This window comes from Papio anubis, chromosome 7 (assembly GCF_008728515.1).
Source record: "Papio anubis isolate 15944 chromosome 7, Panubis1.0, whole genome shotgun sequence".
Taxonomy (NCBI): Eukaryota; Metazoa; Chordata; class Mammalia; order Primates; family Cercopithecidae; genus Papio; species Papio anubis.
Window position 1 is genome coordinate 157,703,195 of NC_044982.1, and position 17,242 is coordinate 157,720,436.

A 17,242-nucleotide genomic window follows, 5' to 3' on the forward strand; every position below is an offset into this window, starting at 1 on the left:
TCAACACGCCCCTTGTGACCCAGCAAATGTGAAGGGTTCCTTTCTAGGCCTTGCAAGGCAGCTCTGGAGAACCAGACCCGGGGCTGGTGGAGACACGTGCGTAGCAGGCACGTGGGTCAGCGGCCTGGCTGCAGCTTCCTAGTCCGGCCTCCGCTGGGGCTGGGGGGACCCTGCTCCACGTGTCCTCGCCATGGGGACTCCCCTGGGCAGTGGCCGTGCCTAGGCTCCATCTTCCATTGTGGCCGAGAGCCTGGCCTTCCAGAGGAGCGTGCAGAAACACAAGATCTTCTGTCCAACCCACCCACATTCCATCGGTCAAAGGAAGCCACTAGGCAAGCCCAGAATCTGGGGTGGGGCGGAGGACCCCCCTGCCCCAGCAGGACGCTGCCGAGCGCACACGTGAAATCCTGCTGCAGCGATCAGGAGCTGAGGGTGAACGGATCTTCCCAAGTGAGCCCTGAGGCGCCCCTTTCAGGACATCGGGGGACGGAGCACCCAGCAGAGTGCGGCTCTCTTGCCCCTTAATTGAATAATACTGCACGTCACTCACATCTCCACACCGGGGTCCACTTTCCGTTTGTGTGTTTGTGTAACGTTCTCCAGATCGGCCACCATTGGCGCTCTCCTCCGCCTGCTGCTCTTTAGAGAGGTTGACGTAAGCAACTGCCTGAGGCGGCGGGCCCAGGGGTCTCTCCTTCACACCCTGTGGGCTCTCTGAGGCGTCTGGTGGGAACATCCCGGCCGGCCGTTCTCCGGAGTCTCCCGGAGGCAGGCTCAACGGCTGTGTCCTTCCCGGCTCCTTCTAGCAATAAGCCACAAGGGGGCAGCTCTCTGAACACAGATTTCTTACAGAAATTTCACAGCCGCTGCGTTTCACTGATTACAGTAATGCAAAGTATATCAACGTCAGAAAGCTGCACCAGAGGCTGGCACGGCTGACTAGAGAACGGTGCTTCCTGGCTGTAGAACCTGGTACCTGTCATCATGCTGCGAATGACTAGCAGGCTCAGGGTGCCTGGCAGGGGGCAGCCGCGAGAAGTCGCTTAGCACAGGGGACCCAGTGTGCAGTAGGGTCAGGGAACTGAGTGTGAGTTCCGGCTGGGTTGCTTTTGAGGTCTGTGCTCCTGTGCTTCTCTGCATCCTGGTCTCCTCGTCTGTCAAGGGAAGGAGTAACAGCACACTTGAGGGATGTTTGAGGATTCAAGATGACGTGTGCATAGTTAGCACAGCACTTGCAGGGTTCTATGAGCTCTGCTTTGATGGGTGCGTTCTCAGGCACTGTGTTAGGCTCTATGTGCCTTTACCCCCTGTAAGAGCCACAGCAGCTGGTGGAGCTCAGGACCAGGAAGACCAGTTGGTGGCAGCTGGTATCAAAGACATACAGATGAGTTTAAACTCAAGTTACTGTGGATTCCAAAGTTTGCTTTGGTTTCTTTCCATAAATCCTATGCTCCTTAGAGTTTGAAAGGTGAGAAAGCATTTGGATTTTCTAAATTGGTCACAGTATGGCAGCTTCTCTGAGCTTCCATGGGACGTGGCATCAATGTCCTTTTCCTCCACAGATTCCCGTGCTCCTGAACCTGAGCCGTGACCCTGAGGTCGGCCTGCCCGCGCCACCGCTCATGTATGCCCTGGCCTTCGGTGCCTGCCTGGGAGGTAAGGGGCTGCTGACCGCGTGGGTGGGGGGGGGGGGTATGCGCCCACACTTCCGTCCAGCCCAAAGCAACAGTTAGTGTGTGTCAAATTAAAAGCAAATGAAGGAGAGTCCGGATGGTTTCCTGAGTGGACACACATGTTCAGCTTTGACAGAGCAATTCCAGGGCAACTCCGTTCCTTCCCATTCTTTGCAGAGCTGCCCCCGACTTCCCGGGCCCGTGGCCTGGGGATGCCTGGGTCTGACGCCTCACAGCTGGTGTGTTCCCGCCCCATGCCCGTGTGGGCCGTGCTTAGGTTTAGAAACAGATTTTGACTCAGAAGCCATCCTCAGTTGCGGTTCTGTTTCTCTCTTAGTCCCTCCGTAAGCAGTGGAGGGATAAGTGGGTCAGCTAGAAGTGGAGACTCTAACCCATAAGCGTGGGAAGAAAGAGTAAAGGTTTTTTTGGGGGTGGGCATTGGACGTTGGAGACAGTGAGAAGTGGAGAGACTCTAACCCATAAGCGTGGGAAGAAGGATTAAAGGTTTTTTTGGGGGTGGGCATTATACTTTGGAGACAGCGAGAAGTGGATTAGAGAGAGTGTTGGGAGAGACTGACCTCTGGTGACCAGACACAGGGTTGTGGATGCAGTTGCCGTGGAGAGAACTGCGGGGGAGTCCTTCTCACATCTGAGAAGCCTGATCACCTTTGGGAACACAAGGGGATTGTGAAGAATCTTAGATCAACACATCAGATACACTTTAAGTTTTTATTCTTATATCCAGGTATGCTTAGATAATCCAGCCTTCTTTGTTCTCTGATTGATTTCTGACTATTAAATCAATGCCTCTCTGGTTAGTTTATCTCCTTGGCTGAAAAGGGGGATTAATGTCATCCAGTGAAGTTTCTGTAATGTCCGTGAACAACTAATTCATCTAAGTCAGTGACTGATGCCTCAAGTTCTTCCGAGAGTGTAGAACTGTTAAAATTGCCCCCATCCAAGAACCAGTCCCAGGAAGGCAGTGCAGAGCTACATTTAACATCAACAATTAGGAGCAGGATCCGAGGACAGCTGGAAACGCATCCACTGTGAGGACTCTGTTCGTTTGAACTTGCTGAGCCTCTGCTATACCCTGACGTTGTGCCAGACAGTGAATTCACGCCCCTGCTGTCGAGCGGGGAAGATGGCCACCTAAACTAAGGTTACAGCATAGGCCGACACGTCCTGTAACGCAGGTGTGCCCTGAGCCCACGGGGCCCCGAGGAGAGACTGGAGATGTCGGAGGAGGTTCTGCAGACAGGGAAGTTTAAAGCCAGGTCGTGCAGAGTGAGAGGCCTTGTGAGCTAGTCTGGATTTCCCCAAAACATGAAGGATCAATGTGGAGGAGATTTCTCTAGGAGAGGCATCAGTGTGTGCCGTTTATAGGCTAATTCCTAAAATGGGATTAGACACTTATTAACTGAGCACACTTTGGAAGCAGGGATGCAGTGAATAATGAATGTGTTCAGTCTTAGGAGCATTTTAATCTAGTAGCTCTGGAGATTGAAAGGCACCTGTTCCTGGCATGACAGGAGTGCAGTTGTGTTGGGAGTTAACTCTACACTTACTCCCTCGGGGCCCTTTCTCATTGACTCAAGGTTGGGCATTTTACAGAAATTACGGTAAAATATCTGTAACCTAAAATTTAACGTCTTAACTGTGTGTAAGTGCACAGTTCGGTGGCATTAGGGACATTCACAGTGTTGTGCCACTGTCCATCTGCAGAGGCCTTTTCACCAGTCCAGGCTGAAGCTCTGTCCCCATCAAACAGCAGCTCTCCACTCTCTAGGGTTGGCATTGTGAAGAACACTTTAAATAGAAGTTTTCGCTTGGCTTTAGAAATGTCATTTGCTCTATAAATTGGAGGTGATTCACTGGATACTTTGAAACAACTTCCTTCCTTCCTTCCTTTCCTTTCTTCCTTCCTTTCCTTCCTTTCCCTTCTTTCCTTTCTTCTGGTCTGACCCCAGTACTTTTTGGTTGCTCTTTTCATGAAAAGCTAAGAACAATTCAAATAACCCTTCAGAAAAACCTGCCTTCGCCTGAGTTTCCTGGAAAGCAGAGGTGGAGGCAAGTTCATGTGCTAAGGCGTTACTGGCAGGTGCAATCCTAAGGTAGAAAACCTGTGGGGAGGAGGCGAAGTGAGCATGAAGAGTGAAGAGCTCTTCCCTGCCATGGTTATCTAGAGGCTGTGGGCAATCCAGGTAGCATGTGACTATTTTCTTAACAACCCAGGCAGCACGTGGCTGTGTTCATACCGATCCAGGCAGCCCGTGGCTATGTTCAAACCAACTGAGGCTGCTGCTTTCCTTAGGTTACATCCAGGTCTTGAAGGACCGGTGGCTCTTCAGACTCGCCGAAGGGAATGTCCATGCATAGAGTTCTGTCAGGTGGAAAATCTCACTGTTCTGAGAGTGTGGCCTATTGAGTGGAACGTATACTGCAGGCACAGGAGTTACCCTTGAGATTTGGTTCTTTGTGTGCAACGTTCGTCACAAACAGAGCTAGGCGTGGTTTTGAAAATGCCCTTGTTCTGCCTCTGGATCCGTGCATCGTCTTCCCACGCAGGACGACCTGGGCGTGCCAGGACAGGCAGGGCTGTTCATGTGCAGGCTGACCCCCCTGTGCTTCGCTGTCTGTGGAAACTGGGAGGGAGGCTTGAGCTGGGGAAGTGACACCTGGGGCCTTGTTCTCCCCACCACATGGAGCCCATACCATGTGGAATACCCTTAAAACCCTGCTGGCATCTTATTTAATGACTGCAACATCGTTGGCATCTGAATAGTAGGCTCACATTCTTAATCCCGTGTGAACCCCACAACCAGCCCAGGAGATGCCAGGAAAGGTGGTGACGGTCCTCATCAACACAGAGGAAGCAAAGCAGACTCCCTGTTTCTCTGCCCCGCCCATGGCAGGGAGGGATGGGCAGCTGGGTTTCCGGCCCAGGGACTGGCATAGGGATGGGCAGACCAAAGCCATGTGGAGTCCAGGTGACGTGAGGGAGTGTCTTCTGTGGGAGAGGGAGGAGCTTCTGATAATGATTTTCCTGGCCCTGAGACCAAACCTCAGGAGACATAGGGGTCCCACTCCCTCCTCTGGCCACGGTCATGTCTGGATGCATGGTGAGGAGATGCCTGCGGCATCTGCAGCTCGAATGTGGGCTGGCTCTGAGTGTTGCTGGCTGGCAGCAGAGCACACGGGTGCAGGGAGAAGGTCCTGACCGTGCCACAGAGCTCGGCTGCATCTGGATTTGTGCCACCTGGGACTGCCTGTCACCAGGAGGTAAATGTTCCCTACGGCTAACACCGGCTGGTTTTGCATCTTCCTTTCCCTACTAACACAAACACCTCAGTTAATATAACAGAAATGGTGGGGGATTTGCTCAGTTTACAGGGCTCTAGGTTTGAGACTTCAATTGAGGTCTTCTGAATTTAAATCTAGCATTCCTTCTGTTGCGTTGGTGGACACACTCTATTTCCAATATGTCTGTGCAGGACCTACCAGAGCTGACCCGTAACCTCCAGGCCTCTCTCCGGGGCCTCCTCTCTGGGGCCTCCTCTCCGAGGCCTCCTCTCTGCTTTGGTACTAGCCTTGCTTGTCTCATTTTGCTGACCAATAAGACAGGAGGGGCCTATGTGGGAGCCTTTGCCATAGCCTTTGCCTTCATCATCAAAACGTGTTGGTGCCAGTTCTCCTCCCTGCCCTCCTGCCTTAGATGTGGCTGGGAAGCTATCCTGTGAGGGGAGGGAGAGGCTGAGAACAGTGGAGACCTGCCTGACAGTAGCAGGCCTAGCACCGGCTCCCCGCCCTCTGCCTCCAGCCTCCTCCTTACTGGGGAGGAGGTGGTCGCCCATGCGTCTAAGTGTCTAAGTTCATTGGGTTTCTGTTGCCTGTAAAGCTTTCTTTAAAGAAACAGAGCTCCCTGTGACTTAATGAGTTGATGTCCTGCCTCCCAGGCTGTGAGTCTGTGAGAAGGCCAAGGACTTCTGCAGGGGGATAGCTGAGAAGCAGGGCCCTCGGGGCGGGAGGCCAGGCGATTCGGACACATCTGGGTGCAGGAGGGCCTCTGGGGGAGAGCAGCCCCACGGTGTCACCCACATGACACTCCTGAGAAGGTGGGTGGATGTCTGATGTCTAAAGGTTGAGCGGTCACCCCCATCACATAAGCCAGCCCTGCCCTTGCCTGTCCTCAGCTGCATCTCCCCTTCCAAGGAAAGAGCTGGGTCCACAGGGCTCACCCACTTGCCCCCCATCCTCACCCAACCGTCCTCATGCAGGCCCCAGACGGTATGCAGCCCCTCCTGCAGATCCTTCAGCATCGTTTCCTGCCGCCCATTCCTTTCCCTGAGTCCAGAGTGCTCAGGACCAAAACAGCCTCCTGAGCGGCTTACCTTGGCAACCTGCAAAAGGAAAAGGAAAGATCCTTCTGTTTCCGGGGACGCGGGTCCCTCGCAGATCAGGAGTCCACACGCACAGCAGACAGGATGAGATGCTCTCCATCCGGGCAGGGCCTGCCTGCAGTGCTATCATTTTAATTGGAAAACGGGCATTTTTTCAATACTGTTCCTTAATGGGAGAGAAAACAAGTGGACTCTTGCAAGTTGCTGAATGTGAACTTGGACCGTGGGTTGGGCTCTGCTCGTGACATCCTGGAGTTAGCAGGCTTTAGGGTGCAGGCTGATGCTGTCCTGGTAGCCAGGTGCGTTCATGGGGGCCGAGCAGGGCAGGTCCGAGCAGGGCGGGGCCTCGCAGGGCAGGGCTGGCCGAGGAACATCGGCTTCTCTGTGGGAAGAGACTCGTCAGACAGTGAGAAGTGATGGCCATGTAAGATGGCTTGGCAAGGGTGTGGTCTCACTGAGCAGATCTCCTGGCCAGGGAAGGAGCGGGGTTGGCAGGCAGGATGATGGGATGGATGCGTTGGTGCAGCCGTGCCCAGAGGGGGCTGTTTGGGCGAGCACTGCCCCGAAGACTTGCACTGGGCCCTTCAGACACTCCGTCTGGCTATCTAGGGAATGGCCTGGGGCAGCCTGAGCCCCACCCCTCACTGGTCCTCTGGAGCCAGAATGGTTCACGGTCAGGACTCGCCACTTCCCGGCCCGACACCTGGGCACACTGCTCACCCTGTCTGTGCTGTGTCTTCATGGGGACGTGGGGCCTCCACCTGCTCTGTCATCCATGTTGTCCAGCCTCTGAAAGGTCACTCCCCCGCACTGACATGCTGTAGGCAGCTCCAGGGCAGTGTCGCACAGTTCACCCGTCCTCCATAGATGGGGAGAGAGATGGAGACAGAGGGCGATTCTTCCTCAACCGTGTGTGCACGGATGTCAGGACTCAGCTAAACTGGCTGAGCCTGAGTCACCGGCCTGTTCACGAATGCTGACCACAGTGACTGAGCCTGAATCACAGGCCTGTTCACGAACGCTGACCACGATGGCTGGGAGGGACGGAGGAGGCTCCTGGGCCTTCCCTGGCTGTGAGTGTGTGTGGGGGTTGGATCTGATGACCCGAGTGGCCGTCTTGGCTCTATTGCTCACCAGGCCGCGAGGACGGCACACGTGTGTGTGCACACTCATAAAAGCTTACCCAGAGAGGTGTTTTATGTCAAGGAGATGCCATTGGTGAAGATCTGAAGGAAAGGGATTCCACCTGCTTGTTTTCACCTGTCCTTTCATCCACTGAAAGAGTTTCCTAGTGTCTGGGCCTGCAGTCTGGAGGGAGGTGGTTCGTGTCTGAGACTGCATTCCTGAGGGACACACGTTCTCGGCTTTGCTTGTTGGCCCCGTTTGCATTTTTCTCTAAGAGACTCACAGCCCCACAGTGACTTGCCCATTCTCCTTAGCTTTCTTCCTCTTGTTACATACAACAGCCGTGGTTTTATCCATAAATGAATCGTGGTATTTGCCATCAGTGAGCTTATTTTCTGCTTGTGTGTTTCCAGATATTTACAAAGCAGTCACTTTGACTGTAAAATAATCATCAAATCAAAGCCTGTGAGATGATCTAAATATTACAAACCGAAGAGAACAGAAGCTGACCACCAGGATGAACTGGGATTTTGTTTTTAAATTTTGACTTTAGGTAACGGGACGCTGATCGGCGCGTCGGCAAACGTGGTGTGTGCAGGAATCGCAGAGCAGCATGGATATGGGTTCTCCTTCGTGGAATTCTTCAGGTACTTTTACATTCACTTTAAATTTCTGTTAAACTGTCTAGTTCCTAAGCTTACTTAATTAAAAAATAGCACATTCAACGCTAAGATAAGCATATTTTTAGCAATTAGAGAGACTGTGGTGTAGGGGAGATTAACTCAGAAAAGAACACATTAAAAATTTATTGCTGGTGGCTCACGCCTGTAATCCTAGCACTTCGGGAGGGCGAGGCGGGCAGATTGCCTGAGCTCAGGAGTTCGAGACCAGCCTGGGCAACGCGGTGAAACCCCAACACGGTGAAAATACAAAAAAAGTTAGCTGGGCATGGCAGTGTGCACCTGTAATCCCAGCTACTTGGGAGGCTGAGGCAGAAGAATTGCTTGCACTCGGGAGGCAGGGGTTCAGTGAGCCAAGGTCGCGCGACTGCACTCCAGCCCAGGTGACAGAGTGAGACTCTGTCTCAAGAAAAAAAAATTGCTGGGATTAGCTCCATAACACAAAGGATGGTTCAGACATTCTGGATGACTCGGGTTGAGTCAGGGGGCCAGGAAGTGACTGTGGGCTTGCCAGGTATTTCATGTGGCTGTCCTCTTGAAAATTCCAGTGGGAACTTGTGCCCTGACTGTCCACGAAGATGGTGCATGTCGAGTCTGACATCGCCTGCTGGATTGCACAGTCCCTGCTAGCAAAGACCCTGTGATGTCGCGGACTGAAGCCAGGGTGGTGGAATGGGGGCAGCCTGGCAGTGGCTTCCCTCTCTTGTGTGGGCACCTCTCAGGAGGACTGCGGAGAGATGAGGCCCTCGGTGGGGGTGTACAGCGGGTGCCCGCAGAGTAGAGCCTGCTCTAGGAGGAGCTGGGTCCACGCTGGGGCCCTGACTACCCGCACATCTGTGTGTGAGTGGCACACTGCACATTGCAAACAGGTGAGGGGCAGAATGGAAGCTGGAAGCCGCTGTCAAATGGTGCTGTGAAAATGAACTTCCTTCGTTTGGTGTTGAGCGAGGTTTCTGTGGAGTTCTTCGTACATTCGACTGGGTGTATGCACAATGATGGTTCTCAGAACCAACCTCGGGTAAAGATTTGGAACCTCAACTTTGGCTGAGTGGCAGAGAACCCTGTAGCCGGTGGAGGCAGTGATCCCTGCACCAGGCACTGCTGCCTGGGGCTGGCTTGGGAACAGAACCCTGGCCATGGTGCCCAGTTGAGGACCCACACACAGCAGGCTCTTTGAACAGCAGCACACTGGCTTTTGCCAGACTTATGATATTGGCCATTTCCGTGGTTCGTAAGAAACTGGTACTATGTGGTAATTTTGCTGAGGCATCAATCTGAATGACACTCCTGGGTGATGTGGGTGTGAGCCACAGGGGACACTGAGTGTGCATCTCCTGGTGGGACTCTGGGCATATCGCTGACCCTGCTGCTAAGGGACAGGGTTCAAAACTTAATGCCTGGCCCACTTCTTTCTGTCTGGACTCTCCTCTGCCTCTGCTGAGCATAAAAGAAATCATCCTGTCAGTTAAACAAGAATTATCTTAATGAGAGCAGCATTTATTATAGCAAATATGGCAGTGGCCTTTGTGAGGTGGCCTACCGCACACTGCCGTCTTCTCATCTTTGCCCTATGGTCAGTGAGGGTCAGACCCAGAGCACAGCCGAGAGAGGGGATCAGAGACAAGCGTGCTGAGTGGGCAGCAGGGGGAGGTTCAGTTCACCCTCTCTGCCAGCTCTGCCTCCTTCATTTGGACCCGGCTCCTGACCTCTGCAGCCCTGGAAGGCCGTCGTGCTCACGTCCCCCATCTCCTCTCGTTTGGTTGGGCAAGCGTACCACGAACGGGTCCCTCTGCTTCCTGGCAGGCCCATAGGCTGAATCTCAGACAGCGGGAAACCTCATGGCTTTTGCAGCACCAGTTGGTCTCACAGGTAGGCACGGGAGGCCTGGTACTAGTATTTTTTTAAAAAGAAGATTTTTAGGGCAACCGCAGTCTGATCTTTTCCCAAGTAGCACTTCGGGACAATAACCTGACATCTGCCCAACTGAAAGGGTTTGCGTCCACTCCACCCGGGACGCGTAAAGTGCCTGAGGTTCAGCTCCAGTGCGAGATGCATGTGGGCGCTGAACTTTTCACACAGGTCTTGCATTTGGTGTGCAGTGTGTGACACACGTGTGTGTGTGTGTGTGCGTGTGTGCAGTTACTGCGGTGAACGGCTAGTATGACAGGAAGTCGGTGGCCTCAGAAGGCTTGGGCAAGACTGCCAGTTGTCTCCCCGAAAGCTCATTAGCCCCAGCCTTGTGAGTCACATGCATCTTCTTGGATGGAGAGTGTCTCTGTGGTGAGTGGTCAACAGAGATCCTTCCTGGTTCCAGTTCTTCCAGCTCTGACCATCCTTCTTGCCAGGTCCTTGCTGTGCAGAAATCAGAGCAGTTTTTGCCCAGGGAATGATTATTTAATTGCGGTACGGACTTTATTTGCGTGAATTGCTTAATTTGCAATTGCACATGCACTAATTCGACTTTTATCTATAACTCAAAGATTTATTTTCATAAAAGGGGGCTTCTTGTGATACACAGTGCAGAATGTTTTAAAAAATGACCATTTCTCTCATGATGTAGATAAGTATTTAACAGAAAATGTGTCAACGAATAAAATATAAAAGTAACCTATAATTTTGCTACCTAGAAATAGCCACTGATCGTAATTTGGTGTGTTTTCTTACATTTTTCCTGCCTACCGTAGATTACATATTTTTTACAAAGCCTTCAAATCACATTGTATCCTACTTTTTATTCTTTATACTCTATTGTGACCATCTTACCTAGGACCAATTGTCCTTCCAAAATAGAATAGCTGTGCCTACAACAGGCAGATATATCCTGGTTCATTTTACACTGAGGTATTGAGGTTGCTTACTGTTTCTTGTTATGGTGTGATAAATATCTTTATAGATAAAACCTTGTTTCATTTCTGATAATTGAAGATAAATTTTCTGACATAGAACCACTGGCTAAATGAATGATGTTTTAGGAATCCAGATAAATATTGACAAGCTGGCATCCAGAAATGTTGCTCTCTGTGCACTTTATCGAACTTCACTGCTGAAACTCGTCACTGCCATTTGAAACGCTCAAGGTTCATCTGGCAGGCTAACAATAGACTCATGTTTTGTTTTAATTAATTCTACTGAGATTATACTCTTTCTGTATAAGCATTGAATATTTGCATTTCTTATTTTGTAAACTTTCTATTCATATCTTTTGCCTCTGTCTTTCTCTTGAGAGATGAATTTTCCTATTTTTCAGAAGCTGTCTTGCACCTACAGAAATCAGTTCTGATATACATGTTGTGACTATTTTTAAGCTTATTTTTGTATTTTAAATTTTGCAGAGGAACTTTAGATATTCTGTAGTCGAAATGGATAAACTTGAGCTCCATTTTTATCTATACTTTTTGCTTTCATTAATTTTTTAAACCTTTTTCTTTCAAGATAATTGTAGATTCATGTGCAGTTGTAAGAAATAATTCAGAGACATTCTGTGAGCCCTTTGTGCAGAAACCCCTGATAGTAAAATTTGGACAAACTGTAGTAGAAGATCACAGCCAGGATGTTGCCATTGATGCAGTCAAGGCACACAGAAGAGTTCCATCGCTGTGAGACGCCCTCGTGCTCTCCTTTTCCAGCCAGCCCTGCATCCCTCCCACCTCTAGCCCTGCCCCGATCTGTTCTCCATCTCTAGCATTTTGTCATTACAAGAAGGCTAAATAAATGGAATCATACAACACGTGACCTTTTTGTATTGGCTGCTTTTGCGTAGCATCATGGTCTAGCAATTCATCCAAGTTGTCTCCCATGCCAGTATTTGATTTCTTTGCATTGCACTGGGGTATGGATGGACCACAGGTTGTTTAGTCGCCTCCTCATTGAAGATCACCTGACTTGTTTCCAGTTTGGGGCTCTTACGAAGAAAGCAGATAGGACATTTTCTCCCAGTCTGCAGGCTGTCTGTTCATCCACTTAACAGGTACTTATACAAAGCAAAAGTTTTGAATCTTAATGAGGCCCAACGTGTCAAAACATTTTTTAATGTGTCGTGTTTTTGGTGTTAAAAGCATGACAGCAGGAGAACTTTTTGCCTAGCCCTAGATATTTTTCAAAGATTATCTCCTGTGCTCTTTTTTCCCCCAAATTTTATTGATTTACATGTTACGTTTAAGTTGATGTTCCATTCTGAGTTGTTTCATATAAGGTGTGAGGTTTAGATCAAGGTTCTTTTTTTGTTTGCCTATGGATCTCGCCACACTCTACCACCATTTGGTACAAAGGCTATGGTTCCTCTGCTGAGTTGCTGTTGCAGCTGTCACTCATCGGCTGAGTGCATCTTTGTGGATCTGTTCCCGGGTGCTCTGTTCTGGTATATTGATCTGGATGGCTGTCCCTTCCCAGTACCGCACTGTCTTGATTACTGCAGCTACGAGAGACAACACACTGCATTACACTTTTATTAGGATCAGGAATACTGGAATAGACACATAATTTAAAATTACCCTAAAAATATTGGTATCGAGAGGTCTGCAAATATTTTCTTAGAATTATTTTTAAATTTTGTCTGTTTTGGTGATTATTTTCCCCTTGTCATTTTTTATCTGTGGATTTATTTTTGATTAGTGGTTTGCGATTCATCTAGTTCTGTTTTATTTTTCAAAAAATAAGACTTTGATGTATTTCTTAGTCTAGTTTTCTATTTTCTGCCTTGTTAATTGCTGCATTTATCTTTATCATTCCCTTCCTAGTGCTTTCTCTTGATTTACTTTGCTGTTCTTTAGTTTTTTCAAATTTCAAATTTATTTCGTTTATTTTTGTTTGTTTTATTTGCCATAAGTGTTTAAGGCTATGCTTTTTCCTCTGAACACTGCTTTAAATGTATTCCATGGAGTTTAATATATAATGCTTCCATTATCATTTCTAGGATTTCTGTATTTTCAGTGTGGCTTGCCTTTCATCTGAGTTGGATGTTTAATAATGGTTCTTTTCGATTTCCAGTTTGAATAATCTTGTTATTTATTTTATTACTTTCTATTTTGATGGAACTTACATCTGGTTTCTTTGTGACCAAATTTGATCATACTTTATGTGTGCATTCTCTATTGTTATTGTATAAACTTACATATTTCTCAAATTTACCCAATGATTATACTAGGTCATTTACATCCTAAACCTGTCCTGTACTTAAAGTGGCATGTTAAGTATTTCCTGTTACAAGTATGTCTCTTTATTTCTCCTTGAATCTCTTACTGTTTATCCTTGAAAGGTGGTTAGTGTGTTATTTGGTGGATACATATTTACCACTGTTCTGTCTCCACTGTGAATGGGAAGCTTTTTAGCACGATTAAACATCCCTTCTGTCATGCTTAGTGCTCTTTGGCTTGATTGTAGTTTATTCAGTGTTGGAATCACAAATCATTTGCTTAGCTTTCAGCCTTTCTAAATCACTTCGTTTTGGGTGTGTCTCGTATAGACTGTATATTATTGGGACTTGCTTTGTGAACCAAAATGAAAGTATTGTTTTCTTTTAATAAATAAATGAAGTCCACTCACATTTATCAATATGACTACACATTTTCCATACTATAGGTTTTATGTGTATTTTAGTTGCTATGTTTCTCTATATGCATATCTTTTTTTGCTCTTTTATTTTCTAAAATTTCTCCTTGCAATTTGAAAGGTTTGTATTTTGTTCTAGTGATTACCTTTGTTCTTACGCTTTTTCACTTGTCTTTAGTCTTCTGTTTTCTTACATAGTCTTTTATACCTCGTTTGTCTATTTTTAATGATAACCTTTGACTTCTACCTCTTGCCTAAATGATCACTGATAAGTTGATTCTACTTTTCTCTTCCCTTCTTTCTCCACCCACTTGCTAATTGAAGTATTTCTGCTTTCAAAACACATAACATCATCACTGTTCCTCCACCCACCATTGTTCTGTGCTTGCTTCTCTTAGATCCACGATTAAGTCTATTAGATCCTCACCATTGGCCCTTTGGCTGAAGTGTTCCTGCCGTTTGACAGGTGAAGCTAATCTTTAAGAGCCCAAGATCAGCTCCTGGGTACAGCACCCCTGAGCTTTCGTGGGTTTAAGGCTGTGTTCTACATCCTTAACATTTGACAAGACGCTTTGCTTCCTAGTACACCCTTGGTTCACACATACCTTCTCTGGATTTCCTGAAGGTGTTACTCCATTGTGGCCTCAGCTGTATGTGTGTGTGGGACGTCTGATGGCAGCCCAGTTCTCTTACATTTGAAGTTATTTGGTAATTTTGCTATAGGCTTGGAGGATTCTGCAAATTTATCTTCAGAGTCTAATAGTTTTACTAAGATATTCCCAAGTATCCCTTGGGTATCATGGGCCTAACATGTAGGATTATGTCTTCTTTTGAGTCCAGAAAGGTTTCTTGGATCAGAGTTTTAAGTGTTTGTTATATTTTACTATTTCATGGATCTCTCTATGTTGAGTCTCACTGGCCTGGCTTCCATTTCAACCACTTTGTTTCTGGCTTGTTTTACTACTCAGTTTGTTTTTGGCCTCTTGTTTGCTTTCTTTCTTTAATGCCCCTTATTACATTTTCATTTGATTATAGTCTTCCTGGAACACCTTATAATGTAATCTTCATTTCTGACATGATTTGGTTTTTTTCTTTGGCTTCTCATTTTATTCTTCATGTTTTTGTCGTTTTCTGCTCTCAGCGTTTGGGTTTTGGATTCAGGTTGTTTTTGCACATCCCCAGTGCTTATCTGAAGGTATGGAATTCAGTATAGAAGGTTGTATGTGGTTTTATGTTTCCTAGTTTCATGTGGTTTGTTGGGGAAATCTTTACAGCTTCAGTATTTAGATTCTCATGCCCTGTTTTATTATTAGGAAAACCTCGCACAGGGTCAGTCAGCTTTTGACTATGTGCTTTGTGGACAGGGTTGCCAGCCGGAGTCAGTTCCAGGATTCCTAGTTTGAGAAGATTCCCGTTCTTTGGTCGGCGTGGTGGAGAGCAGTCTCTGTAACAGCTTTTTTTTTTTTTTTTTAAATTGTGGGGCATGCCCATCCATTTTTGGTTCCTGTTGTCTTACAGGATTCTGCATTTCCCCCCGGTCCTCGCTGTTTTTTCCCTTCCCTGCCAGGCTCTGATGGGCACGCCTGCCTGCCCGTTTGCTGTGTTCTCTTGCGGACGATGCATGCCTGTCACCTGGAGCCCAGTGCACGTCGATGTCTTTTCTCCGTCGTCTATACACAAATCCACCAGGATCGTTTTCCAGTGGTTTTACGCTTAGGTTGGCCTTCCTACTTCTGGCTGTTACTTTCCTCAATTTTAGAATTGTTATTTCTTTCTTCTCTTTTTCATGAAAATTGTCTGGATTTCTCTGGCTCCATGCAGGGGTGAGGGGCAGGGGCCTGAGCGACAGCTTGGCTGGGAATTGGTGTTTTCTTCTTTACTGACAAGTAATAATGTGGAGTTTATGGTTCTGTCCACCTTCTAGTTATGTGGAAAGGCAGGCTGTCTGTGTGGCGTCATCTGCATTTCTTGTTGATCTGTGGAGTTTATTGTGAGCAGATGCAGCGATGTGGCATTGGGTGGCTCTCATTACCTTGCCTACCAGAAGCAAGACAGTGGCATCACCCATCCACAGTCCGCATCGCCCATCCACGGTCCGCATCGTCCATCCACGGTCCGCATCGCCCATCCACGGTCCGCATCGCCCATCCACGGTACGCATCGCCCATCCACGGTCCACATCGCCCATCCGCGGTCCGCATCGCCCATCCACAGTCCGCAACTCATTCTTTCTGCCATGCCCAAGAAATCTTTGCTGCACTTCCTGGGGAAGATATGATTTTATTTTGCTCCACTGGAGAAAATGATTTTCTGACTAGAAATTACGCTAATGCCGGATTCCCTCATTGGGCAGAAACCTGTTCTCCAGGACATTCCTCCGTGGGGACCAGGCCATACCATTTCGGTGCCACCCACGTAAGATACACCAGTCAATTAGTGTTTCGTTAATTGATAATGCCAATTTTTACTATTTCTTTAAACATAGAGACACATTAAGTTGAATTTTGTTGTGAAATTTAGCTTCCAATGAAGCTTTTGTCACCTCATTTTGTTTTGTGGTTTCTTAGAACATAGCTAATTATTGTGAGGCTTTAAAAACATCAAGCTGATAAATTAAATGAAAGAGTGAAAAAATATCTAGAGAATAAACCATCCAGAAAATACTGTCTTAGAAACAATATTTGAAAATGACCTGGCTTTGTTCAGTGTAATTCAAAGGGATCATTACCACTGACTAACAGTAAACATAATAAAACTCTTGGTAGATTTATAAAGCCCTCATTCTATCTGCTGCTTCAACGGTAGCCAGGCAGACATTCATATTTTCTCAAAGGTCAAAACAGATGCTAATGTAATATCGGGTGCCTTTCCAAAGGTTAATCTCTGTATCGATCACAGTGCTGTAAACTCGCTGAACCACAGTCAAATATTTTCTTTTCCCCTGAGGGTTAAAATCAGGAATGTGAGATCAATGTTTTCTGAATGTAAATTTCAAAGTTAGTCTCATCCACATGTTACATTTGCTAAAGAAGAAAGGAAGGAAGGAAGGAAAGAAAAGGTAAGAAAAGGAAGAGAAAACCACGCTGTGTTTCTGGCAGCTCTCATCTGCTTAGAGCAGAAACGGGCCTTAGCTTCTCAGAGCAGGCAGTCCTCCGTGTCCGAAGGAAAACTTAAAGCCACTCACCCCCTGCCCTTTTCCCTCCCTTCATGCAAACTCAAAGAACCTCTCCTTTGAGTTTGGTTTGCACCTCAACGGAAAATCTTCAGCCTTAGGATGATGCCATGTGGGTGGATTCGTATATTGAACCCTTCTAATCAATGGCCCTGAGAATGGTTACAATGAATCGGGCAGGAGCTGAGAGCTAGAAGCATCGCAGGCCCGTCTGGGGCTCCTGAAGGCCGGAGGGTCCTGGACAGTCTGAGAGAGCCACGAGAGCCATAAATACTTGTCAGGAGGGTGCCAGGAGAGCTGGTGCAGAAGAGGTTCGAGTAACCATGTAGTGATTTTGCTCTTCGTGTTGATGGAAACTGGCTCCACTTCGATTCGGGGTGACCACCCCCCCTCCACTGTATACTTTGCAGGAAGCACTGGCCCGCGACCTCAGTACTGGGAGAGGCACACAGACCACTAGGGGAGAATGGGAGGATGAGCCGGAGCCCAAGATGGAACGATCAGCCCAGCACACTGCTGCTGAGGTGCTGGAGAGCGAGGGCCTCACACTGACGGGGGCGATGACGAGAGGCCAACGCCACTGCATACCGTTGCTAGGAGCCTGAGAACAGGGCCTGCGCCTGAGGCATCAGGGCCAAGGGAGGG

At 48.0% G+C, this 17,242-nt stretch overlaps 1 protein-coding gene across 1 annotated transcript in view; it reads left to right on the forward strand.

The window, feature by feature from the left end:
• Window positions 1–17,242, forward strand: part of OCA2 (OCA2 melanosomal transmembrane protein) — a 346,597-nt gene that overhangs the window by 249,526 nt on the left and 79,829 nt on the right. The window contains exons 22-23 of the mRNA XM_003900679.3: window positions 1,563–1,656; window positions 7,752–7,845. Of these exons, the coding sequence (XP_003900728.2) occupies window positions 1,563–1,656; window positions 7,752–7,845 (188 nt within the window). The remainder of the gene's footprint in view (window positions 1–1,562; window positions 1,657–7,751; window positions 7,846–17,242) is intronic.